Raw genomic sequence first — 23592 nt, forward strand, 5'->3', positions numbered from 1 at the left:
CTATTAAATCTATTAAAACTAAGATTTCAGGGGTTAAACTTAATTTTCATAACAAACTTTTAAATTTTTTAAAGTTAGATCAAGTAAAAATTTATTCAAAACAAGATTTTTCAAATTTTTAAAACTTAGTTGAAGATTTAGCTAGATATAGGTTTAAAAATAATTATAAGCACAAAAATTTACCCAAACCAGATTATTTTGTTTCAGATTTTAATAATGAAATTTTTAATAATCTTGACATAAATGCAATTATTGGCAAAAGTAAAAACCTTCTTCCTATCCACTTTAATTGTAAATCAACTTTTAGATGTACAAAAAGTTTAAAAAATTTTATTTGAAATTATAGGAATTTAGCTACAGATAATTTGAACTATGTGTGTAATTGTGATAAGTATAAAGATACTTCTTTTTTTGATACTTTCCATAAACATGTTATTACCGGGGATTTAATAATGATAAATTTAAAAAATTTATGCCTTTAGATTCTAAATTTAGACCATCTCTTCTAACTTCTAAAAATAAAGTAATTTCTATTTTTCTTAAAAATCTCGATGATTTTATTTTAAAATTAACTTACAAACATAATTTCCCAATTGAAGGCTTTTTTGAATGGAGAGAGAGTATCATTAAAGATTTTAAAATATATATAAAAAGGGACAAATTAGTTTTTCATAAGGATTTAATTTTTAACTCTGTTCTTAAACAAGATATTAAAAATATTCAAAATAAATTTTGTATTACAACTGTTGGTAAAGCTAGTAATAATTTTGCAATTATTTGAAAAATTTTTTTAAACAACTTCGTTCCAATGAAATTAATAGTAATATAACATACAAAAAACTTAACACCAACAGTGATATTATTTTTAATAAAATTAATGCTATTTAAAAAAGACTTAAAATTAAATGAAATAATATTAACAATTTTCCTTTTCTTTTTGCCAATCCAAAATTTCATAAGACTCCAACCAACCAAATTCAGGTTTATTGCTAGTGGTGTTAAAAGTAACATGAAAAAAATCGAATCTTTGAGAACATTCTTAAAAAAGTTTATAACAAACTTAATAAGCTTACTAAAAATAATAATTATTTGAATTGGAATGGTAAAAATAGCATTCAGGTTTTAAATACACTAAAAACTTTAAATAATGTTGATTCAATTCACTGTTTTGATTTTGAAAACCTATATACTTCCTTTCCAACAAATAAAATTCATGACGATCTTCTTTAAATTCATAGCATGTTTAATCTTAGCGATAATATTAATGAAGATAACTGGAACTTTCTAGTACATTTTAACCTTAACAATAATCATATTCTTTTTAATGACAACCTTTTCAACAAACTAATGGTATTCCCATGGGTAATAATTTTAGTACTAGCATCTGCCATATTTTTCTTTTTCTACAAGAATATAGGTTTGTAAAATCATATGTTAATCTTCCAATTAATTCCTTCTTTCTCAAATTCATTGATGATCTATTAGTTATTAATTTTAATGATTTCGACTTTCTGGTCAAACATATTTATCCAAATGAATTAATTCCTAATAAAACAAATAATAGTAATTCTGCAGAAACTTTTTTAGATTTGAGTCTTAACATTAATGAAGATAAAAATATTACATTTAAACTTTTTGACAAAAGAAATTGTTTTAACTTTCCAATAAAAAAATTCATTGATTTTAACTTCAACTTAGCCAATAAGGTTTTTTCTAATATTATTACCAATCAAATTCATAGATTTTACAGGAATAATTCTAACTATAACGAGTTTTTTATAGATACTGATAAATATAAAAACGATTTAATTGATAGCCATTTTCCTAGTTCATTTCTTAAGTTCCATTTTAAAAATATCTTAAAAAACTTGGTACATTAATTTTTATTTTTTATTTAATTTTTCTGCTTTTAGAACGAGCTCTGATTTTTTTAAGGTAAGAACTAACTATGATAAACTGTTCCTAAAGCCACTGAACGGAATAGTTTGGATGTATGACCTTTTATACTGGATAAGTTGAATATTTTTTAAGTTGCTTCTTAATAATTTGTATTCTTTTTAATATCACGTCCCAGTCACATTAAACGTTGCGAGACTCTTTCAGAAAGTTCAATATTCTGTCGTTTGCAACTTTGCTTAGTTGAAATAAAAATTCTGGCACCATTTTACTCATAAAAGAAAACATATGACTTTTACTTATACAAATTGTTCCCACCTATCGTCATAGAAAACTGAAATGCTCATAATTTTCTTTTAAAATAAAACAATACAAATCCAGCTTATAGCTCACATGCAATTAAATCACAAATAAATAGAATCTTCTTTTAGCAGTTATAACGATAATAAATGAAGATTCATAGTAATGATAATAAATAACAATTCATTAAAGCGGGTAATCATTGCGTACAAATAACAAAATATGATAATAAACTTCAATACTAATGAAGCATTACCCTTTTTAAACAAACTTAATTACTTTTTTTAATTAAAAGTAATGCACAATAACAAGTAAAAAATAGCGTCACATTTGAAAAATTTATTTTAATGTTTTTATTTTATTTATAACATGCAAATTTATTTAGAACTTTCCTATTAAAGTCACAGTAACTGTACAAATTATTTATCACTGAGAAAAAGTTTGATATTTATTTTATGGCGCACGATTTAATCATTTGCTCACGCAATTATTTCCTTTTAAATGCGCTGTCCTTGTCATTAAGGTAGTATGTAGATCTGCTTCTCAGAGAGCACTCTACCAGCTGATAAAATGTCTTTACATCAAACATTTTCTTGTATCTTTGTGTTATTTGCAACAATATTGCTTTCAAGTAAGTTAAACTCTTTTTTTTATTGCATTAATTACATTTAAATCAATAAACTAATAATAGTTCTTAGAGGTTTTTTTTTACGTTTTGTAAAAAATTAAATAAAAAGATGAGTTAGGCAAACAATGCTAATACGAAACAATAATCGATACTTTCACTGTTATTTTTAATGTATTAAATTTGGTTAATGCAGAAGGTTTTTAAAAAAATTATGAATTTTTGTTTTTATTTTATCTCTTTGTTTATGGTGTGAAAAGATTGAGTTTCGTATAAAGGAAACTAAAAATAAATAAATTAATTAAATTATAAATAAAATAATAATAAATAAATACTAATAATGAATAATTTAAATAAATAAAATGAATAAGATAAATAAATAAAAGGAATAATATAATTTTTCATATTAGAAACGTTTAATAAGACGAATATGAGACATCTACTATTCTCTATTACAGGGTGCTTGGGGAGCTCTGTATTAAAGAAGTAAGTGCTTTAGTTAAAAAATAAAATTTAAAAACTAAATTTATTTGTAAACCAAAAAGGAGGCCATAGTTTTAATTTTATCGGACTTAAAAAACACGTAAAGAGCATAACTTTCGTTATGAAATTATGTTTTAGTTGAATAAAAATAGCCTGTACTTACGTTAATTTAGGAATGCAGTATAATGAGAATTTTGTACTAATTTGAGCACACTAGTTTGTCGGAGAAATTTCAATATTTTGATTGCAATGAATTTGTTTGGTTAAAATGATCAGGAATTAGGAAACGATTGAATTTGACTCATAATTCCAGTAAAGATTTGAGAAGTGTAGTTTGTTGTTTAAAAGGTACAATAGTTTATAAGGATTAAAAGAAACATGAAATAGAGAATTACTTCTCACTTTTTTATTGGTATATATCAATTAATTAGCGGGCATAGAAATATTCATTAGCGTATAATTTGAAGAAAACATGTCATGGATTGTCCGAATATTTTAAATTACAATCATTTCATCACCTACATTTTTGTCTTTCATTTCCAGAATACCCATCATTTTTTAATTGAATTGATATCTTGCTGTTGCAACGGGCAAAGAGTAATTAGCTCTATTTTTTACTAGGTAAAGTTAGAGACTTATATGTGTAAATGTGTGTAAATGATTTTCTATTTTTTGTATTGTTCACTATATAAAATCCTTTATAGCAATGAAAAAAAGAAGGAATTATATATTATCATCCGGCAGAAAGAGCTTCATTAAACTTTAAGCTCGTTAACTATCGGGAAAATTTCGATATTTAAATTTACGATAAATCCATTTTGGTGATAAATTCACTTCCAAGTGATCAGGAAATAAATGGAACTATCAGACACACAGTTCCAGCGGAGATTTGAGAGCTCTAGTTAGTAGGGACATGTTAGAAATTTTAATCAATGATAAATTCCCAGTGGTGATGATATAACGATAAACTCTGCATGAAGAGGCCAAGAAACTATTGATACTTACATTGCTATGAAAAATGCGGAGCAGAGAGCTCTAGCAGAAGTATGGGAGCTCCAGCTAGTCAGGAAAATGGTCAAACTTTTGATCGACAGCTGGAATCCACTCTTAAGGATACGAAAACCGGTTAACATAAAGCGTTGTTAAAATTGAAAGGAGGGGCTCAAAAATGCATTTTAGAATTTTAAAATTTCGATTTTGGATAAATTATTGAAAATATATCAGGCAGAGGCGAAAATTTTCATCAAAACTCACTGGAATAAATCAACACCATTATTATGATATTTAAAGCTAATGTTGGTTCATTTCTTAGTCAGCAATGTAATATAATGCTATAAGGCTATAAAAGTAAACTTGTATTAGCATGCATGCAACATTTATTATTGCCAATCAAAATTTCTAGAATGTTCAATGTTATTTTCCTATTCCTAAACGAGTTTTTTGTCATAGGATTTTAAAAGAATCAAAATTTGAATTTCCTTCCCTTTTTCAGACACTATTTCTTCACTGTTTCCTTCTTAATGGATTTTTTTAAAACGAAAACTAGAAACTAATTTGAGGCACTTTTAATGTTTCAATACGGAAAACCTGAAAAGTTTTCGCTCAATTAAACAAAATAATTAAAAAATGGTAAAGATTAATTTTTTGCTAAACCTACCATTAATAATGAATACTACATTCGTTTCTTATGCAGTTTCCATATTACTTTGCCATTATGATTTAATTTTAACAACGAGTGCAATAAAGCCAAGGAAGCTGTTTTAAGTCCTTACGGAGTAACAGAGTTTGCTGTACGTAATATTTGCATACAATTACATGATTAGTATAACTATTATTATACTAATTTTAAGTTATTGTAGTTTTAAATAAAAAAAAATAAAACGTTTTAATGAAATCGGTCAACTAATTCAAGAAAATCAAAAATTAGCATTTTTTTTTCTAATTTGCTAACTTTTAGAAGCTATTTGATTGATTTTGAAAAAAAAAATGTATTTGATTATTAAAAATAACATTAAAATTAATCTCAAGACCTAAAGTTATTAAGGTGTTCCTTTTTTCGGAACTTTTCAAGCGAATGAAAAAATTTTTGCACAAAATTAGAAAATTTGCTTATCCGAAGATAATTTAACGTACCTTTTAGTAAATATTGCATATTTTTTATTATTTTATTTAATAATAGTCGAAAAAATTTCGAATTGAATTTTTGAATATACACATTTTTAAATCATTTTAAAGAAATTTTACATAGTGAAACACAAATCAAATTTTAAATATCCAACTTTTTTAAAATTCTATTTCTCAGGAATTATTCGACCGATTTCGTTCAAATTTTGTACCAAAATTGTTCTTCAACAATATACCGAAATTTTTTGTCAACAGGAATTAGTTCTTTAATCGATGTCGAAATGTTTCGCTTTCTACAGGAATGTTTATGAATAGTTCATGACGCAAAATATAAAATTCAATAAGTTTAAAATGGCCCACAAATATTTTTTTAAACTTTAGTTTTATTTAGTTTCCTTTCTTCCCCTTTGCTTCAATTGGATTCCTGCAAGTGAAGTGATCGTAGTTAAATCGTAGCATTTGTTGATTCAGTAGCCAATTCAGTTCGACAAACACGCGTGGCGTCGTTTACAGGTATCCAATTAAATCTGATTTAAATCACACGGTTGGTCGAAAATCACTTCACTTCTTCTCGAGTTGAGTTGCAAGTACCCAATTATTAAGCTCGCTTTTGGATAGTTATTAGTGATATTTACATTTTGTTTTTTGACTTTATTTTTTTAAAGAACTAATCGTAATTTTAAGTCCATATTAATGAAAAAATTTCTTTTCCTCCATTTAATTCCTCCTGCCCATAAGACAATCGAAAATGAAAGATACATTGAAAACATGTTATTTTGAGAATTATTAAGGCACACAAACACCTGTCACGCAATTATTTTTAGGAGGTACTTTTTCTACATGCAATATTTTGTTCAATAATATTTTGTACTTTCCTAAATTCCTGTACCATATCTTTTCATCATTACATCCTCATAACTCTTTCTGCTCTTTCAATGAGTAAGCGGAAATTAAAAAAAAAAAAACATGTTTTTTCCTTCAATTTCAAAAACAGAACTTTTAAAAGAGGAAAAAGGACTGATATTTCATGGTAACTTTCATGGTGAATAAATAAATAAAATTTCTTTCTTTTCTTGTTTTCTAAAATCTGTTACAAAATATACTAATCAGGTTTTCATCAACCTGCTTTTTTTTTTGCGATCATGCTTTTTCAATCATCTTCATTTATATATATATATATATATATATATATATATATATATATATATATATATATATATATATATATATATATATATATATATATATATATATATATATATATATATATATATATATATATATATATATATATATATATATATATATATATATATATATATATATATATATATATATATATATATATATATATATATATATATATATATATATATATATATATATATATATGAAAAGCGTTTAATTTTTCATTATTTAAAAAGTTACTCCAACGCAAAAATTGAAAATTGATATTTTTATCTAGGTGAAGAAATTGGGCTGAATAAACAATTTAAAAAAAAAAAGTTTAAGTATTTTTAAAATAGAGTTATTTCTCCGTTCTAAAGCCCAGCTGACACAAAGGAACAATTTTTTGTCGCAATTACACAAATACTTTATTCTGCCTAATTTTGGTGTAGTAATTTCAAATTTGAAAGTAGGTTAGCTCCTAAGACTATAGATTTTTTTTAAATGACATTTTTATTCTACTTTTTGTCGAAATGTACAAGTTCTAAAACGTTATATATAACAGGTGGTCACGTAAATGTTTTGACAAATTTCTGGGAAATTTAGAGCACATCATCAGGATTAAAACTGCCCAGGAATTCATGCTCAGAAATGTCATCATACGCAGCTAGAGGCACCCCCCCCCCCTATCTTTTAGCTGTTTCTCCGTGTGCCATAGCAGCGCACGACGATATTCCCGGACAAGGGTTTCTACGCAAATTTAATCCTAATTATACGCCTAAACTCCCCTAGTAGTTTGTCGCACCATTTACGCAACCCTCTGTTATACATAACGTTTTTGCATTACGTTGTACATAGCGTTTTTAAACTTGTACATTTCGTCAAAAAATGGACTCAAAACGTCATTTTAGAAAATGCAGCAAATGTAACCGATTACAGATTTCAAAGAAGCGAAAAGAAAATATCAGAGATCTGTTAAAAAATCTCATGAAACTGGAGAAAAAAAGTTCTCCAGTGTAACTTCTGTGGCAATGTGATTTATGTAATAATCATAGTTTAGACTCAAGTTTTACTCTCATTCACGAAAAAGCTTAGAAAAATACTTGATAATGCATTTAACTACGTGGGAAAATCTCTCTAAAATGGCTTTTTTTTTATCATGAGTTGAATACATTTTCTAACATTTTAGTTTTATTTTAAAAAAAAATTCTTCGGTTTTAACTTTTCTAGTGCTATAAATGTATCATGACTATGTTTTATACTCAATTCTCTTTTAAACAAATTCCGCTTGCCAACCTAACATATATATACAATCCATTACAAAAAAATCGACGCACCAAGAATGAGTTGTCCGATTGAAATGAAAATTGATGGATAGGAAGACAATGTACAGAATAGTAAATGATTAAAATTTCAGAACAATTGAATAATTCAGTGCAGAGTTGCAGTAACAAGTTCAATAAGGCGTTGACCCGCCTCTAGCCTGGATACAAGCTGCCACACGGCGTGGCATAGACCGATAAAGCCCCCGGATGGTCTCTTGCAGTATTTCCAGCCAAATTCGATCCAATTGTCGAACGAGGTTATCAACATTCCGTGCCAGATGCAATCGCCTTCCCATCATATCCCAGACATGCTCGATGGGAGAAAGATCTGGTGATCTGTCAGTCCAAGGAAGAGTTCGACAAGCTTGCAGACAGTTCATAGCAACACGTGCCGTATGTGGTCTGGCATTGTCCTGCTGAAAAACCAGCCCAGGGCGTTGCAAAAGGAACGGTAGCAAAACAGGTCTTAGGATGTCGTCGACGTACTGCTGTACAGTAAGTGTACCTCTAATGACGACCAAAGGGGTCCGGCTGTCAAAGGAAATGGCACCCCAGACCATAATGCCTTGTTGAGGGCCGGTGTGGCGTGCAATAGATAAGGCAGGATCCCCTTCTGCCCTCTGCGTCTCCAAACACGTCTTCGATGATCACCAGGACACAGTTGGAAGCGGGATTCGTCGCTAAAGACTATACGTTCCCAGTCGGCATCATTCCAGCCATATCTGTTCAAAACATTCATGCATGCGATATTTCAAACCAATCGGATGATTGCTTCTTGGTGCGTCGATTTTTTTGTTACAGAGGTTTCATCATGGTTTCAAATTATTTCAGATATTGATGGTGAGCATCTACCTGATAGAGACACCCTTGGTTTCCTGGACATTTCACAATACCAAGATATGTACAAGAACGCGTATAATAACATGAATCCATTGATGAAAGGTCCTCTCTTTCCGGTAGCTGAAATGGTTTTCGATACTGTTGAGGTTGGTTAAAACAATACTTGCAAATAAAAAATTGTAGCGATATAGAGGCTTACAAAATAGAGTACAGTAGTGAGCAATAATAATAATAATAATAATAATTAAAAAAATAAAAAAATTAAGAAAAGAAAACTTACCGACCATGAACAAAACTTTTGATCTAATGATCGGATCTTCACGTTCTAGAGGACTCAATCTTAAGAGTTCATGGGGCACCTCAAATATGCCAATTAATTCGAGAAGGCGATATTTTTAGTTATGAAATCAGACACAAAAACATACTTTCCGTGAATAAGCGTTAAATTTTTTTTGACGGATTCAAATTTTCAATCCCAAAATTATGGGTAGTAGCCACAATCTGGGAAATATGGTCCCCATAGTTTGATCAGGAGAGCGATCTGAAATTTGAACCCTTTAATGTTAATTTCACTTTTCGCGTATTCTGCCATATCTCGAAAATTTTTTAAATGAATTGAAAAATTTTTTGCACACAATTATATAACTCGTTCATAAAATAAATTTTAGTAAATATTTATTATTTTTCATTATTTAATAAAATAATAGTTGGAAAAAGTTTGAGTTGTAAGGTATACAATTTTTTACATAATCTTAAGAATTGTAGTTATGTAAGGCAAAAGGCAAAATTCTAGCGAAATCGGATGAATTGTTCATGAGAAATCGAATTTTGAAAATGTCGTATTTTTAAAATTTGCTCGCATTTTGTATTTTGTCATTTAAACTTGAATTCTTCTCAAGATTTGGTTAAATACACGAAAGTAAAATTAGCATTAAGGTGACCATACTTGGGATCGTTCTCCTGACCAAAGTAAGGGAACCACATTTCCCAGATTGCAGCTACCCCCTAAATTTTGTGGGTCAAAAGTCCTAATTCGTCGAAAAATAATTTTGTTTATTCAGAGAAAGGGTGTTTTTGAGTCTGATTCCGTAACTTGAAATATGGTATATGGTCTTCCGTAACTTGAAATATGTCATCTCCTTGAACCTTTAAGACTGAGTCCTAGAACATGAAGATTCAAAAGTTATTCAGAATTTCTTCTTCTTCTTCTTTTTTTTTTTCTCGCTGTGCATTTTTTAAAACTATTATTCAAACTTCTTTTGCCTATATAGAATACTATCAATCTGTAAAAAAATGTTCTAATTATAAATTAAAGCGCAAAAGCACTGCAAAAAAATAAATAGGACTGATTCAAAGAAAAGGGAATGGAGAATGTTGCTGTTTCTCTTAGCTCAGTGAAGTGTTGTTAACTGATTCATTGATAATTACAGATATGTAATAAACAATACTAGTAAGTTGGTAAGTACAAAATTGAAGTACTATCGTGGAGTCTAGACATAAATCGAATGACAAAATACAATAAAATAAACATAAGTAGGAAATAAAGTATTTATGAAACATGAATACAATACTTATAAATAAATTAAGTTAAAACAAAAGTTCAAAAAGACTTGACTAAATGTAGTACAAAAATCAAAAGTTAACATTAAATAAAATTAGTTAAACCAAAACAATTAAAAGTCACAATAACTTAGAACAGTGTTTCCCAAAGTGTGGTACGCGTACCCCCAGGGGTACGGGAACAGTTTAGCGGGGGTACGCGTTCTTATACGAAATATCTCGCAACAAACGAAAATTTCACGAAATTTTATTTAAAAACAAAGCTAGTCATGAAAATTTACCATTACGTATTTTTCTATTGGCTATTTTTTTGCAGAGTTAATAGTTAATAATTAGGGGTATCAACAGCCAGTTGTGATTTTAAACTTTTGGGCAATTTTTTTTACAGTAAAAAATACATTAATTTTGTATTAGTGGTACGCAGCGTTACGAAAAATTTAGAAAGGGTACACAAAAGTCATAAGTTTGGGAAACACTGACTTAGAATATAATTTAGCGTTATGTCGTAGCAATTAAGCCAAAAGAAAAGCCTATACCTCTGTTAATGTGATGGCCTAGGCGTGGTGACTACAAGTGGTTTCTGGATTGGTCACCATTCTATAGTTGTCATTTGATTGATCCTTTGACAGTTACACAAGGGGTTGTTTGCCTATTTCTTTAAATATAAATTATAGTGGAGCAAACTGGGTGTGTAAATGAAAGAAGATTGAAATTAGTTGAAATAAATTCGAAAAAGTTTAATAAAAGGCAAAAGATAAAGTTTAATAAATACATCGCTACATCTGCCTCAGGAAAAAAGCAGTTATGATTGTATTTCGTATTATCCTCGATCAATTTGATATTATTCAGTTGAGGTAGTGCCTTTACTGGTTTTTTCATAAAGTTTTTCGATAAATAAGTTAATATCTTTAATTTTCAAATTGGATCTAATGCTACTGTAGTTTAAGAGCTTCGTTGTGCCAACAAGACATTTAAGAATTTTTCTTACAGTGGAGAATTTATTTCTTAGATATATCGGTTAGGGTAAGGTGACAATTGCTGAACATGAAGTTATAGGGCATGTTGCTATTACATATATAGTCCTTATATATACGAAATCAAGTTGCAATTTGGTGTTGAGTATTGAGTCTAAGCCCCATTTGCATTTTTAATACTATGCTTGATATGGACGTTTGAAGTGATTGTAATTTCTAAGTATTTGGTGCTGTATAGAAAGCTTGATAATTTGATTATACAACTTGATGCCTGGAATTTTGCGTCCTTTCTCTTTACTATTAAAAACTGAGAGTTGGCATTTGTCAGAATGTAGTCTGCTATTCCACTTCAACGTTTGTAATTTTCTATTGCAATTGATTTAATGCATGCGTGTGTCTCATTGATTAAGTGATAACTGAGTTTCATCAGTATACAATGCAGTGAATTCATATGTTTTTTCATAACTAATGCAAAAATCAGCAGTACATCGGATGTTAAGTAGCGGTCCAAGATTAGTTTTTTACGATTCGCCGACTTTTACAATTCTACATGATGAGTAGCTATTATAAATCTTCATCCTGAATTGGCGATTGGAGAGATAAGAATTCAGGACTAAAAAGAGATCGCCAGGGATGCCCATTAAATACAATTAAGCAATTAGTCTTTTCCACACTATGTCTAACGCCTTAGTGACGTCGAGCATGAGCATTAGGAAATTTCATGGTTGAATTTGGCATTGCTGATATATTCCAGTACGTTAACAAGTTGCTTTGCAGCTGAAAGATTCTTACAAAATCCGTATTATTGCTTTAGTATGTTTTGCAGATGGTCATTAAATCGTCGTTAAATAACGTTTCAAGATTTTTGAAAACATTGGTAGGAGACTGTTTGGAGTGGTAGTTTTCAGGAGAGGAAGCCATTTTTCCTGACTTAGGAAAAAGTATGATTTCTGATTTCTTCTAATCATTGGGAAAGTATCTATTTTTTATGCAAGCATTGACTACATTTTTGAGCAGACTAACTTTGTTTTAAGGTATGTTTTTAATCATTGAAATTTGAGATAGTGTCAAGTTTCCGAATTACTTATCATCGGGGGTAAGTTCAATAGTAATTGGAATGTTGAAATGGATGTTAGTGATCATTTCATAAGTTTCATTAACAAACTTGTCAGTATGGAGGAATTGTTCCTCCAGATTGTTGACAAAAACTTCGGCTGTGTTTTGTTCTGTATAAAATTTGCCATCAGATCCATTGAGAACAAGGTTGGTGAAAGAAGATCTTTTGAGAACTCTGGTCATTCTTCATAAGGAATTATTTTCAGTGTGAAGGCTATCGAGTTTTTCATATGTATGTGGAACACATCTAGCTGATTCCTCTGTTAAGGTGATTAAGTTGTTTTTTTAGGTCAGGATTGAAGGTATATTTATATCTTTCTCCAATTTTATTCTTAACTTTCATGAGTTCTCTGATGTGATTAGAAAGGTAGGTTGGTACTTTATTCACGTCGCACTAGAGCTACACTATGGGCTATCGTTGACAGCCTGGGAAACATCTCTGAAAATGATTCTCTGCTGAGGAAATAGCTCCTTCTCTTTGATAGATCGATGATCGGAGCGAGAAGCCGTGCACCTCACGGTGGAACAGTTTAACAAGGACCGATACCTCGCACAATCGGTCCCTACGCAGGCTGATCAAAGCGGTCACCTACCCGCTTACTGATCGCAACCAGTGATGCGTGACTTCGGTGTTCTACTAGGAACCGTCTCTTTAAAATCAAGACACTGTGGGACTCACGTTGGTAGAAAGGAGTTCAGTTTAGTCAAGCTTTTATTGTTCCATTTTTGTAGGATTTAATATTTCTAGGTTTTCTGTTGTAGAATTGACGTCTTCATTAATGGAAATATTATCTTGATCAGAGTTAAAATTTTGGAGTACTGGTGGAAAGGAACTAGTCTGTCTTTCTTCTGAAGATTTTGCTTTTTTTACATTCAATGTTAATGATCCACTAAAGGTAAGGAGCGCTGCGAAGTTCGTTGATAGTATTGCCTCGTTATTGCTTTGATAGTATAGTAGACTCGTTACTGCAAAAGATGATGGAAGATTAGTAATCATAATGTTAAGGATGTCAATGGAATATCGGCCAGAAATGTGGGTATATTTTAGTTGTTCTGATGCATAGTTTTTTATTTTATTTCGCGGGGTTGATTTCCGGGTGTGTTATTTATTCTAAAGCCCCAAATAGAATTCTTGGCATTAAAATCTACAAATGCAATACTGTCAATGTTTGAATTGAGAGGGTATTTGAAATAATTTTCCCTGAGAAGTAAATAGATGATGTCTTGAGGTTTCTGATGCTAAATTGAATAATAATTGAAGTTTGATCCCGATTTTCCTTAGTGTTGATTTTTAAAACAGTATTTTGTGTTAATTAAAATGCCACTACCACCATCAGTGTGGATAATTCGATCACATTTACAAGTGTTATAATTAGAAATCTTAAGTATATTGCTTGGTTTGATGAGTGTTTCTATAAATGATATAATGTCTGGATTGCATCTTGATATGAAATCAAGAAATTCCGCAAATTTGGAAAGAATATTCTTTGCATTCCACAAGGCAACTGTAAGAGGAGAAAAGAATAGTTTTTATTGTTCGTAATTCATGTTTGAGAGTCCTTGTTTTTATTCTGAGAAAAAGGAGTTAATGTTATTTTGATTTTTAAAAAACGAAAATACACTTAGTTAGATTATTGCTTACCTGTCGAAAAAGCATATTTGGAATAAGTTGAACAGGTTTCATATTATTGCGCATGATACTAGTAAAACTCATATGAGTTCTTGAGAAATTAGAGTCGAATTTTCGTTGATAATCAAACGATCATCTATTGTCAGTTTTGCTTTGTATTTTTAAGCAACTTTTTTCTGTACTTTTCTATAGTAAATTAAAATAGTACATAGACGCGAATTTTTAAAATTGAAATCATAGCAAAAATGGGAAAAGCAATCACAGAACTAAACCATAAATTTGATGCCACAACGTTTTTGGAAAAAATTTACTTTTGTGCTTTATTACTCTTTCATAATAAGGTATTTAATTTAAAGTGTTACTTTTTTAATTTTGGATATCATGTTTTAATCAGTTCTTAAGAGTAGTATTTAACACTAGAAAGACGGAAAATTAGTATATACCTAGATTGCCAAAAAGCAGTCAAAATGACTGGATTGTGAATGCGTAAATAAATTTGCTTAAAATTAATTTTTAAAATTTTTTATAATATTTACAGTTATATAACAAGTTATTAGTAAGTATTAACAATAAAAAAAATTATATGTTGTACAAAAAGCCACAAAATTCTAAGAATTTGTGTCATTATATACATCATTGTTTTTCTAATTGAAATTAAAAGCAGGCAAAATGACTTCCTTAGGCAATCTAGTGTTAAAGAAGTTCAGGATTATATAACTTTTTGAAATGCATTGTATATCTTACGTTTCTAAAACTTTTAATTAACTTTTAAATAGACTGTAAAAATATTATGACTTAAGCTATTAATTAACTATCTTTCTTGCAGTGTATTTTGAGGGATTTGTCTCAGATTGGTTGCGTAAGTATAAATAGCTCCTTTCTAATTATTTCTTAACAGCGTTCAGACCAGTAACAGTTTTGGAAAAAGGAAACTTTTTTTAATTCAGAAAACTTTTGGAGCATAGGGCTTCTATCATAGCTTTCCATCTTACTCTAGTTGTGGCCAGATATTTTGCCTCTCTCAATGTTTTCCCTATTGTTTTCAGTTCGTTTACAATCGTCATGCGCCAAGTATTTTTATAGATTGTCTTAAGTAAGAACTCGTCCAGCCGTTCGTCTGGACCCGTGGCGATGACTATGATAACGAGGTATAACTATTTCGAGTAGGGGTGTGGAGTCATTGTTTAGGACAGGTTTTGGCTGGGGTTGCGAGAAAAAGGGAATCTTTTTCTTCGGTCTATTTATTGTGTTAGTCCTAGAGTAAATGGAAGATACCCTCCCTGAAATGCGCTTTTCTTGCTTCCATAGCAGCAGACGGCCTCAGACTTTGTAGCGGGGGGTGGTCTTTTTCCGTTGACAAACTATAGGTCTTCCTCTTTTTCTATTCCTCTGAGGGTTCCAACCAAACACTTGTTTTACTTTAAATTTATCTAGTTTACGTAGAACATGATCAATTCATTTCCTTTTACGTTCTTTAATTTACAGATCAATCTGTTTCTGTTTTGCTTCTCTAAGGATTTCTGCGTTACAAAAACAGTTCTTAATAAATACTTGAAGTTTTTCATGTTATTTTCATTGTAGTGCCGTGTCTCAGATCCAATTAGTAGAACAGATTTAAAAATGGTACTGAAACTTCTAATTTTTGTAGTATTCTTTATTTTTTAACTTTCCAGAATTTATTGAGAATAGCGTAACTGCTTCGGACTTTGTTTAATCTGTTTAGCATATCTCCACCAGTAACGGTATATACCAGTATCTGTACCTGTTTTAGTATATATCCACCATTAGTATATCTCCACCATTTATCGTTAATTATACTTACAAGATACGTAAAATCTGCTTACCTCCTCTAATTTATTATTCTCTCAGAATATGACATTTAATTGTTTAGGATTAACTTTCAAAATTTTAATTTCATTTTGGTTGATAATAAGTTCCATTTTTTTTTCATTCTACCTTTAAGATGTTTATGCTTGTTTGCATGTCTTGAAGGGTGTTGCTCAGTAAGCATAAGTCGTCCACAAAATCAAGAGCAGAAAGGTATTCAGCAAGGTTTCATCTTATGCCCTTTTTATTCTCGGATACTCTCTTTATAATCCAGTCAATAGCAATTAAAAAGATTATTGCAGAAAGTAATACAGCCCTGTTTCCTCCTCATACCGTATTAAAATCAATGTACATTATGCAGCCTATTTGATTTTATTTGATTGAAGATTCATAGATTCAACCTGGGCCTGACTATAGAAAGCTCTAGCCAGACCATTCTAAGACAACCAATTAGTTTTTGACAAAATAATCTCTTTTTTGCATAAAATTTCGGAAAGGAGCCAAAACTCTCTTTGCAGGAAAACTGCATTCATTCTGTCATTATTTTCTCGTATTGGTCGCTGTTCATAATTCTTCTAATCAGAACTAGTGGTCATCCTCTATGGCGTGAAAATATGTCCAAAGCATTGGTTTTTAAGAAGTTAAAAAATACTAGAAAATTTAAACTTGATTCAATTTATCCGCTCGCTAATGAATAAAATTTTTCTTTCAATGGAGTTATTTTTTTATTGAAGTTCTATTTTTCGTTTAATTAAATGATAAACGCTGAATTTTGAAGTATTTTTTGTTCAAAATATGACCTTTTAGTAAAAAATTTTTTAAGAAAAGGAGAAAAAAAAGAAACTAACCTAGGAGGAAAAGACTTTCAAAATTTTTTATTAATATTACGCTAAATTATCACATACTTTATTTTATCGAAAGAATTTTTTTTATAAAAATGAGTTTTTAGATATTTATTAGAATTCACAACATTCCTAATAAAATTTAAATATTTTTCAGAATATAAACACAACTGTCGACCTATTTGAACTATTGAGAAACGTAAGTAAATTTATATTTATATTTTAATGTTTGAGAAAGTACAGTGCGCAAAATAAATAACAGACTTATACAACTTTTTTAACTCGTTTAAAACATAGGTTGAGGACTTTCTTCGATTCTCACGGTTCGGTTAAAGGGAAAACTTAAAATGTTAATTCTTGCATATTTCAGTCTAAAAATAAAATCCAGAAAGCGGATGAAAAAAGGAATAATAAAATGTGAGAACGCATTCAATTTTGAATAATAAACTAAGAAGGAGGAGATTTTAGATAATGAAATAACATTGAAAAATTAGTTACAGCTTTTTATCTTATATCTATATACATATAGCACAATAGAAGCAAAAATGATTAAAGAAAGAGAGAATAATGAAGAAAATTAAGAAAAATAATAATGAGTTTTATTAACTGCGCAAAAGCTTTCAAGTATATAGAACTCATAAAATAAGTTAAAAATACAGAGAAAACATGGAAAAAATCTAGTAAAGAGTAATCAAAAGAGAAGAAGAAAAATTATTAAAATAAAAAATTTTAAAAATATTCAAAAAAAATTTTTTATTGAAAAATAATATAAACAAAAGATATAATCTCGTCCTCAGGTCATACGATTATATCCACAAAGAGTTCTAACATCGTATTAGTATAGCCAAAGTCAAATATATTGATGTAATGGTGTGGGGAGCACCCCAAAAACTAAAACGAAAATAGGACATATTAAGTAAAAAATATACGAAATGATCTAATAATTCTATAATAATTATTTTAATAATAATTATTTTATTTTCCGACTTTTTAATGTCAAATTTTTTTTTGAATATTTAAAAAAATATTTTAGTTATTTTTCTTTTTCTCTTTTCATTAATCTTTATTAAATTTACCCCCATGTTTTCGGTACATATTGATTCATCGCTCAAATTTTGACTATCGTCGTACTTTTACTCTTACTGATACTTTTGTGACGTAAATCTCTAACTATGTACGATACAGTTCTTAGTAAGGATACATATAATTATTATGATTGTTGAAAGTAAACTTCTGAATAAGTGTTATTAAAATGATGGTATATATTGCAGTGCAGCGATGGCAAAGGACTTCTGTCAGAACTCTCGAACATTGATAAGCTAGTTCCTGAAATCGGTAGTCCACTTATCATTCCACCGACTACAAACGATGCACTCTGCGGAGCTGCATCATGTGTGTCACGTACTATCCCTGCAGATAAAGTGGCTATTTTAAGACATGCCAACAGTGCTCAGCGACCTCTCAAAAGCAGCTCCGGTATCAGCCAGGTTTGTTTGGAATCAGACACACACAAGTTACTTTGAGTAGTTGTTAGTACTCCCATGTATCAATCTATGGATAATGAAATATGAAAATTTTTCTGTAATTTAATAATGAAATTTGTAATAACTGAGCTGTCCTTGCTTTGTTTTCATTTATTATTACGCAATTTTAATTAAAAATAAAAAATCAACATGTCTATATAAGAAATGCACAATACTTATTCATTTATAGTAGTTTAAATTTCGCTTAATATCACATATCTTCATAGGTATTTTCATATGTATTGTTTCACTTATTTTCATTTGTTTTTATGCGTTGCTTCATATTTTTCATGCGTTGTTTGATCCCCTCCCAATATCTTTTCTCTCATTGTGTTGTTCATTTAGCCCATCGAAAACAAGACTTTACGTGTTGCTGTGGTTTAAACTAGCCTACGACTGCTAAGCTATTTTAGGCATGATTGCTTATGTTAGTTACTTAATATAAATTGCTTAGATAATTTTTTATTCTTGATATATTATACAGTGTTTCTGGAGTGACTGCGATCAATATGTATTTTAAGAACTCGCGTCAAAGTAAAAAAAAAATGTGCGCATTAAGACCTTCGTATTCATATTTAAGAGAAGAAAAAAACAAAAACGTTGTTAAAATCTAGCGAATTGTTAGTGAGGAAGGTGGTGAAATATTAAAACCTGATTGATTGCCAAAGGGAGAATAGTTGGAGGTTTTACTAAAACATTTTCAAATGTCATCGGGTAATCATTATTGTAATATTTTCGTCCCCTTCCTCTCTAGATATTCAACAGATTTTGAAAGCGTATATATATATATATATACATAAAAACAGAAAATGCCTTATAAGTCTGGGTTTAACATTTAATTCATTACAAACTATAACTTTTTTCGCGATATAGTTTATAATGAAAGTTACTCACACTATATTAAATTTTTGAGTAAATAGGTTGAAAATTGAAAGGGCAATTTAAAGTCTGCCGGAGACCATGAGTTAATGATTTTCATCAAAATCAGTTATCACTTATCTACAATTCACATATCACTTATTATAAATGCCAAATATCAGAATCACTTACTATAAATGCTTAATATCAAAATGTGTTCTGTATTTTTTGTCATTTCTATGATTTCAAAAACTGTTGTCGAATATGGAGATCTGCAATAATCAAAAATCAAATAAATCGCTTTAATTTTTTTAATTGAAATTGTTTTACTAAAACTGAAATTTAATTTTTAAGTTCCTCTTGGAGCAAATATCAATAAACATTTTAAAAGCTACTTTAGAAGAAACATATTGATTTATTATAACCTACAGTATCTTGTAGAATTATACGCACCAATATCTTACAGAATACGTACTCTAAATATATTTTCATCTCAATGAAAAAGCGTGAATAATAAAACTTTCTTTAGTAGTTGGACGTATTGTAGTTTCGTTTGACAAGTTCATTGACACGATTATGGGTAGAAGATGACTTTTCAGAAAAATAATTACTTTAATGCATCTTTTAAAAGTCCTATTAAAAAAGAGTAATTGGCATATACTTTTATCACAAAAAGCGATTACAGCATTAAATCTGTATTGTTCAGGGACAAAAAGCTTTTAATCAGAAATACAGATAAAAAAAATTATCCCGATAAAATTTTATTCATTATATATTTATCACATAATGCTTGATACAACTCGTTTGATTTCAATTACAACTCATTTAGTTAATGGGTTTTTTATTTACAATTTCGTAAGACATCTTTCACAATATTTTCCAAGAAGAATAGCCTTATAAAAATCATTTATCTTCAAAAATAATTAGTTTACGTTTTCAGCATGTGTCTTTTCTAAAAATTGCTTTTTCCAAGATATTCATTTGATGCAAAATGTTTTTATAGGTAAAACATTTAAAACATTGTTTGCGTTCATAATGTTCATCCGAATTATTAGCAGCATAGCAAACGTTAAACAAAGTGTACAAAATAGTTTTGATAATTACAATGCTCTACACCTTATCCTTTATTTATTAGGAATCAGGAGTTTTGAGCCAAAAGCTCCATCAAATTGTTTCAAGTTTATACAATTATCAACTTCGGTTTTATTCCATTTAGGCTTAATATATAAATTCATTCAATTCGGAGAGCAATTGCTGTTTCTTTGCGACGATTTTCAGTGCAAAAAAGCAAATTTCTCCCGAATTCTTTGGAGAATTGGCATTTATGGAAGCTGGTTATCGCTGCAAATAAAAAGGAATGATCTCATTAATGTATTGGCAAAGTTTCAAAATGTTCGAGGAAGAATTAGAAAAAACTATAATAGATGTGTAAATGTTGCATTATTGATAAATTCTGCCGTCACTCTGGCATTATTACTAACAATACTTTATGCAGCTATTTTTGAAGAAACTCTAGCCAATTCCTGGCTTTCGGAAATAATATTCTTGAGAAATATTACATTACGATCTCCATTGAAGGAAATTAGCATTATTAGCTACTATATACCAGGAAGAATTTTAATTACCTCTATGCTTTCGTTGCTCACAGTATTCTACATTGCATGGTGCATTACATTAGCCAAGCTCTTGAAAGAGTGTTCTTTTTTGGTTACTCATCAATCAATTGATTATTTTATGCGCCAGTACGAATTCGTCCACGATTTGGTCATTTTGTCTGAAGTTGCACTATCAATGAATGCTTTTTTTCTTTGTTCTTCGCATTTTATAGAACTGTCTCAAGTCTTTGCAAAGGCTCTTGGATTTTGGGCCTTAGCGTTTGACGATGTGCGACTTCATTTGCAGACACTAATATTTACAACACTGTCGTGCATTGGATTTTTCATCGTAGCTTACTCCGCTGCAAATGTAAGTAGAGAGGATGAGACTTTGAGAAAAAAAGTAAAGAGAACAGCTTTTCATTTCAGTTTATCAAATGATACCAAAGCTGACGGGAAAAGACTACTAAATTTTCTGAATTCTAGAGAGGAACTTGTACTAACTGCTTGGGGCATGCTTCAGTTTACAAAACATTTTCTCTTAGCTTCTATTGGTATCTTGAGTACATATAATCTCTTGATTTTACAAATAGATACAGATAAAAGTTACAGTAAATAACCGAATGTTACAAATACTGTTTTGTGAAGTTCAAAGTTTTTTTTATAAGTATTGAAATAAACAAAAAAAGTTTCTGCAAAATTGGCATGCAATTTCATTTAAATCTGAAAATTGTTCCTTACTAGCTTTATCTAAAAAGCAAAAAATTAAATAAATTCTTAGTATTTCAAAAAATTTGTTTTGCTTGAGAACAATTTTTTTCGAAAAAAGAAAATGACATGAAGCAATTTTCTTGATACGAGAATAAAGTTTTTGAGATCATTAATTTTTTAAACATTAATAGTATTATCTAAAACGACATTTTCATACTATGCTTAACGTTTTTCAAAAACTAAAATTCATATTTACATAATCCTCATAATACGTAATACATACATAATCTTCATTGAGATTGTATCTATGTTTCCTTGAAACATTTAAAAAATTTCACAACAGTTTCATTCACTTTTATTGAAAAGAGATATAAACATATACATGTTCTAAAACGACCGTGTTCAGTATATATTTTTAGAATCCTTGGAAAAAAAGGAAGTCAAAGTATAGATAGTTAGGATTGTAAATTATAGTTTTCTAGAGGTGAAAAACAAAAAAAAAGTATAATAACTATCTGTCGACCCACTAGTCAGAAAGGTGATATGAAAAACAACAAAATCAGTTTGAGGTCTAATGAAACTTCGATGGGATAATTTTAATTGATCTCAAATGTATTTCAGGGACATTAGAAATAAATAATTAATCACAGATTAATTTCCCTCATATATTCTATTTTTATTCACGTATTTTTTTTTACATCATCAAATCTTTTTATGAATATAAGAACAGTGTTTCTAACAATATTTATCTATTATAATATTGTAACAATATTACTCAAATATAATTTTGCAGCAATATTAAAAATGTCCGAGATTGAACCAGAATGTTAATACATTAAACTATATCGGCATGAAAATTTGCTTCACCTTAAGTGAGATTTTAAAGTAAACCATGCTTTTGTTAAATTAAACATTAATTATTATATAATTAGATACTGGATATATAGTTAAAAAAAATCAGGTACGAAGATATTGATCACCTTGAACCTTATTAAAATGGCAGAAACTTTGTGAAAAATTACGGTTTAAGGAGCAACATTAATTTTAACAGATCACTTGGATCTTTCTATATGGTCTGAAACAATATACAAAATTTACCTGCTTAAAAAGTTGTAAAAAAAAGTTGTTGTTGTCGCTGTTAAAAAAAATAGATAAAAAGTAAGCAACAGTCGACATGTTCCAAGCGCTTCAAAAACAGGCGCCCATTTTCACGACTTGCCAGACGTGAATGAAAAGAAACAAAAGTGACTTTATTTATTATACAAAAGTGTTCCTTTATCGCAGTCTTGAATATATATTTTTGGAATTTTTGTCATGAATGAACTAGAAAAAATAAACACACAAGGGGCAGCAAATTAATGCTGAATGATAATAGAAAAAAATATTACCAAATATCTGATGATCATTATTGAGAAAGGTTAGACTGAAAACATTAAAACATGTTTGATTGCTTTAGGAAACTTGTAGAAGCTGAGAAACAATTATTCGAAGCATTTGGCAATCCGTTTCGATACATCTTTCTTCAATAGTTATTATCATATTTTCATGGAATTTCTTTTCCCTCTTTTAAATAAATTTAAAACTCCTATTTTGTGCATGAAATTTTGACTTATTTTTTATAAATATTCTATAAGTACATATTTTATATATTGACTATATAGCCAATTAGAAGTGAAGTAGAAGTTTTTAATAAGAAGATAACCGATGAGAAGTTTTTAAAAAAGTGTTGCTTTCATATTGCCACACACACAAATAGTCTGCTTATTAGATTGAACATTAAACATCTCAGGCAACTTGGGCCAAACACAAGAACAAGTAACATCTGCATATTAAATTTGATTTATTATTTTAAGCTCATTTAATTTTTTTTACTGATTTTTTCTGACATAGGCTTCTTTAGTGTGATATCACAGTTAGAAGCAATGTGCAAAATTATTTCAGACGATAATTTTAAATTCCTTTCGGTCCATTTTGACCATTCGGGTGAAATCAATATCTCTTTCGCGTGAGCTGCTATGTAATCCAAGGCTGCTTTTTTCAAACATGTATGATTGACAATATCAGCAAAGTAGATCAACTCACAGACGTTTTCCTGAGATAGAACAGTCAATAAAAAAGCGTGACATTCATCAACCAGTGATTGCACTTGATACTTTTCGGCAGCTGCAAATAACTTTACTGCAATCTCGCAAGTTA

At 29.4% G+C, this 23592-nt stretch overlaps 1 protein-coding gene across 1 annotated transcript; it reads left to right on the forward strand.

Moving 5' to 3' along the window:
* Positions 1-2688: 2688 nt before the first annotated feature.
* Positions 2689-18321, forward strand: LOC107450231 (uncharacterized). The gene is made up of 5 exons (XM_016065982.4): positions 2689-2827; positions 8752-8906; positions 14867-14899; positions 16867-16908; positions 17981-18321. The coding sequence occupies exons 1-5, from the start codon at positions 2767-2769 to the stop codon at positions 18230-18232; spliced, it is 543 nt and encodes a 180-aa protein (XP_015921468.1). The 5' UTR covers positions 2689-2766; the 3' UTR covers positions 18233-18321.
* The last annotated feature ends 5271 nt before the right edge of the window (positions 18322-23592 follow it).

This window comes from Parasteatoda tepidariorum, chromosome 8 (assembly GCF_982258835.1).
Source record: "Parasteatoda tepidariorum strain Cologne lab strain chromosome 8, Ptep-v5.0, whole genome shotgun sequence".
Lineage (NCBI taxonomy): Eukaryota > Metazoa > Arthropoda > Arachnida > Araneae > Theridiidae > Parasteatoda > Parasteatoda tepidariorum.

Excerpts from the sequence above, each read along its gene's own strand:
- LOC107450231 (XM_016065982.4), top strand. The coding sequence starts at position 2,767 with ATGTCTTTACATCAAACATTTTCTTGTATCTTTGTGTTATTTGCAACA. Across the intron at positions 2,828-8,751 it reads TGCAACAATATTGCTTTCAA|ATATTGATGGTGAGCATCTA; the intron begins GTAAGTTAAACT and ends AAATTATTTCAG. Across the intron at positions 16,909-17,980 it reads TATTTGAACTATTGAGAAAC|TGCAGCGATGGCAAAGGACT; the intron begins GTAAGTAAATTT and ends TATATATTGCAG.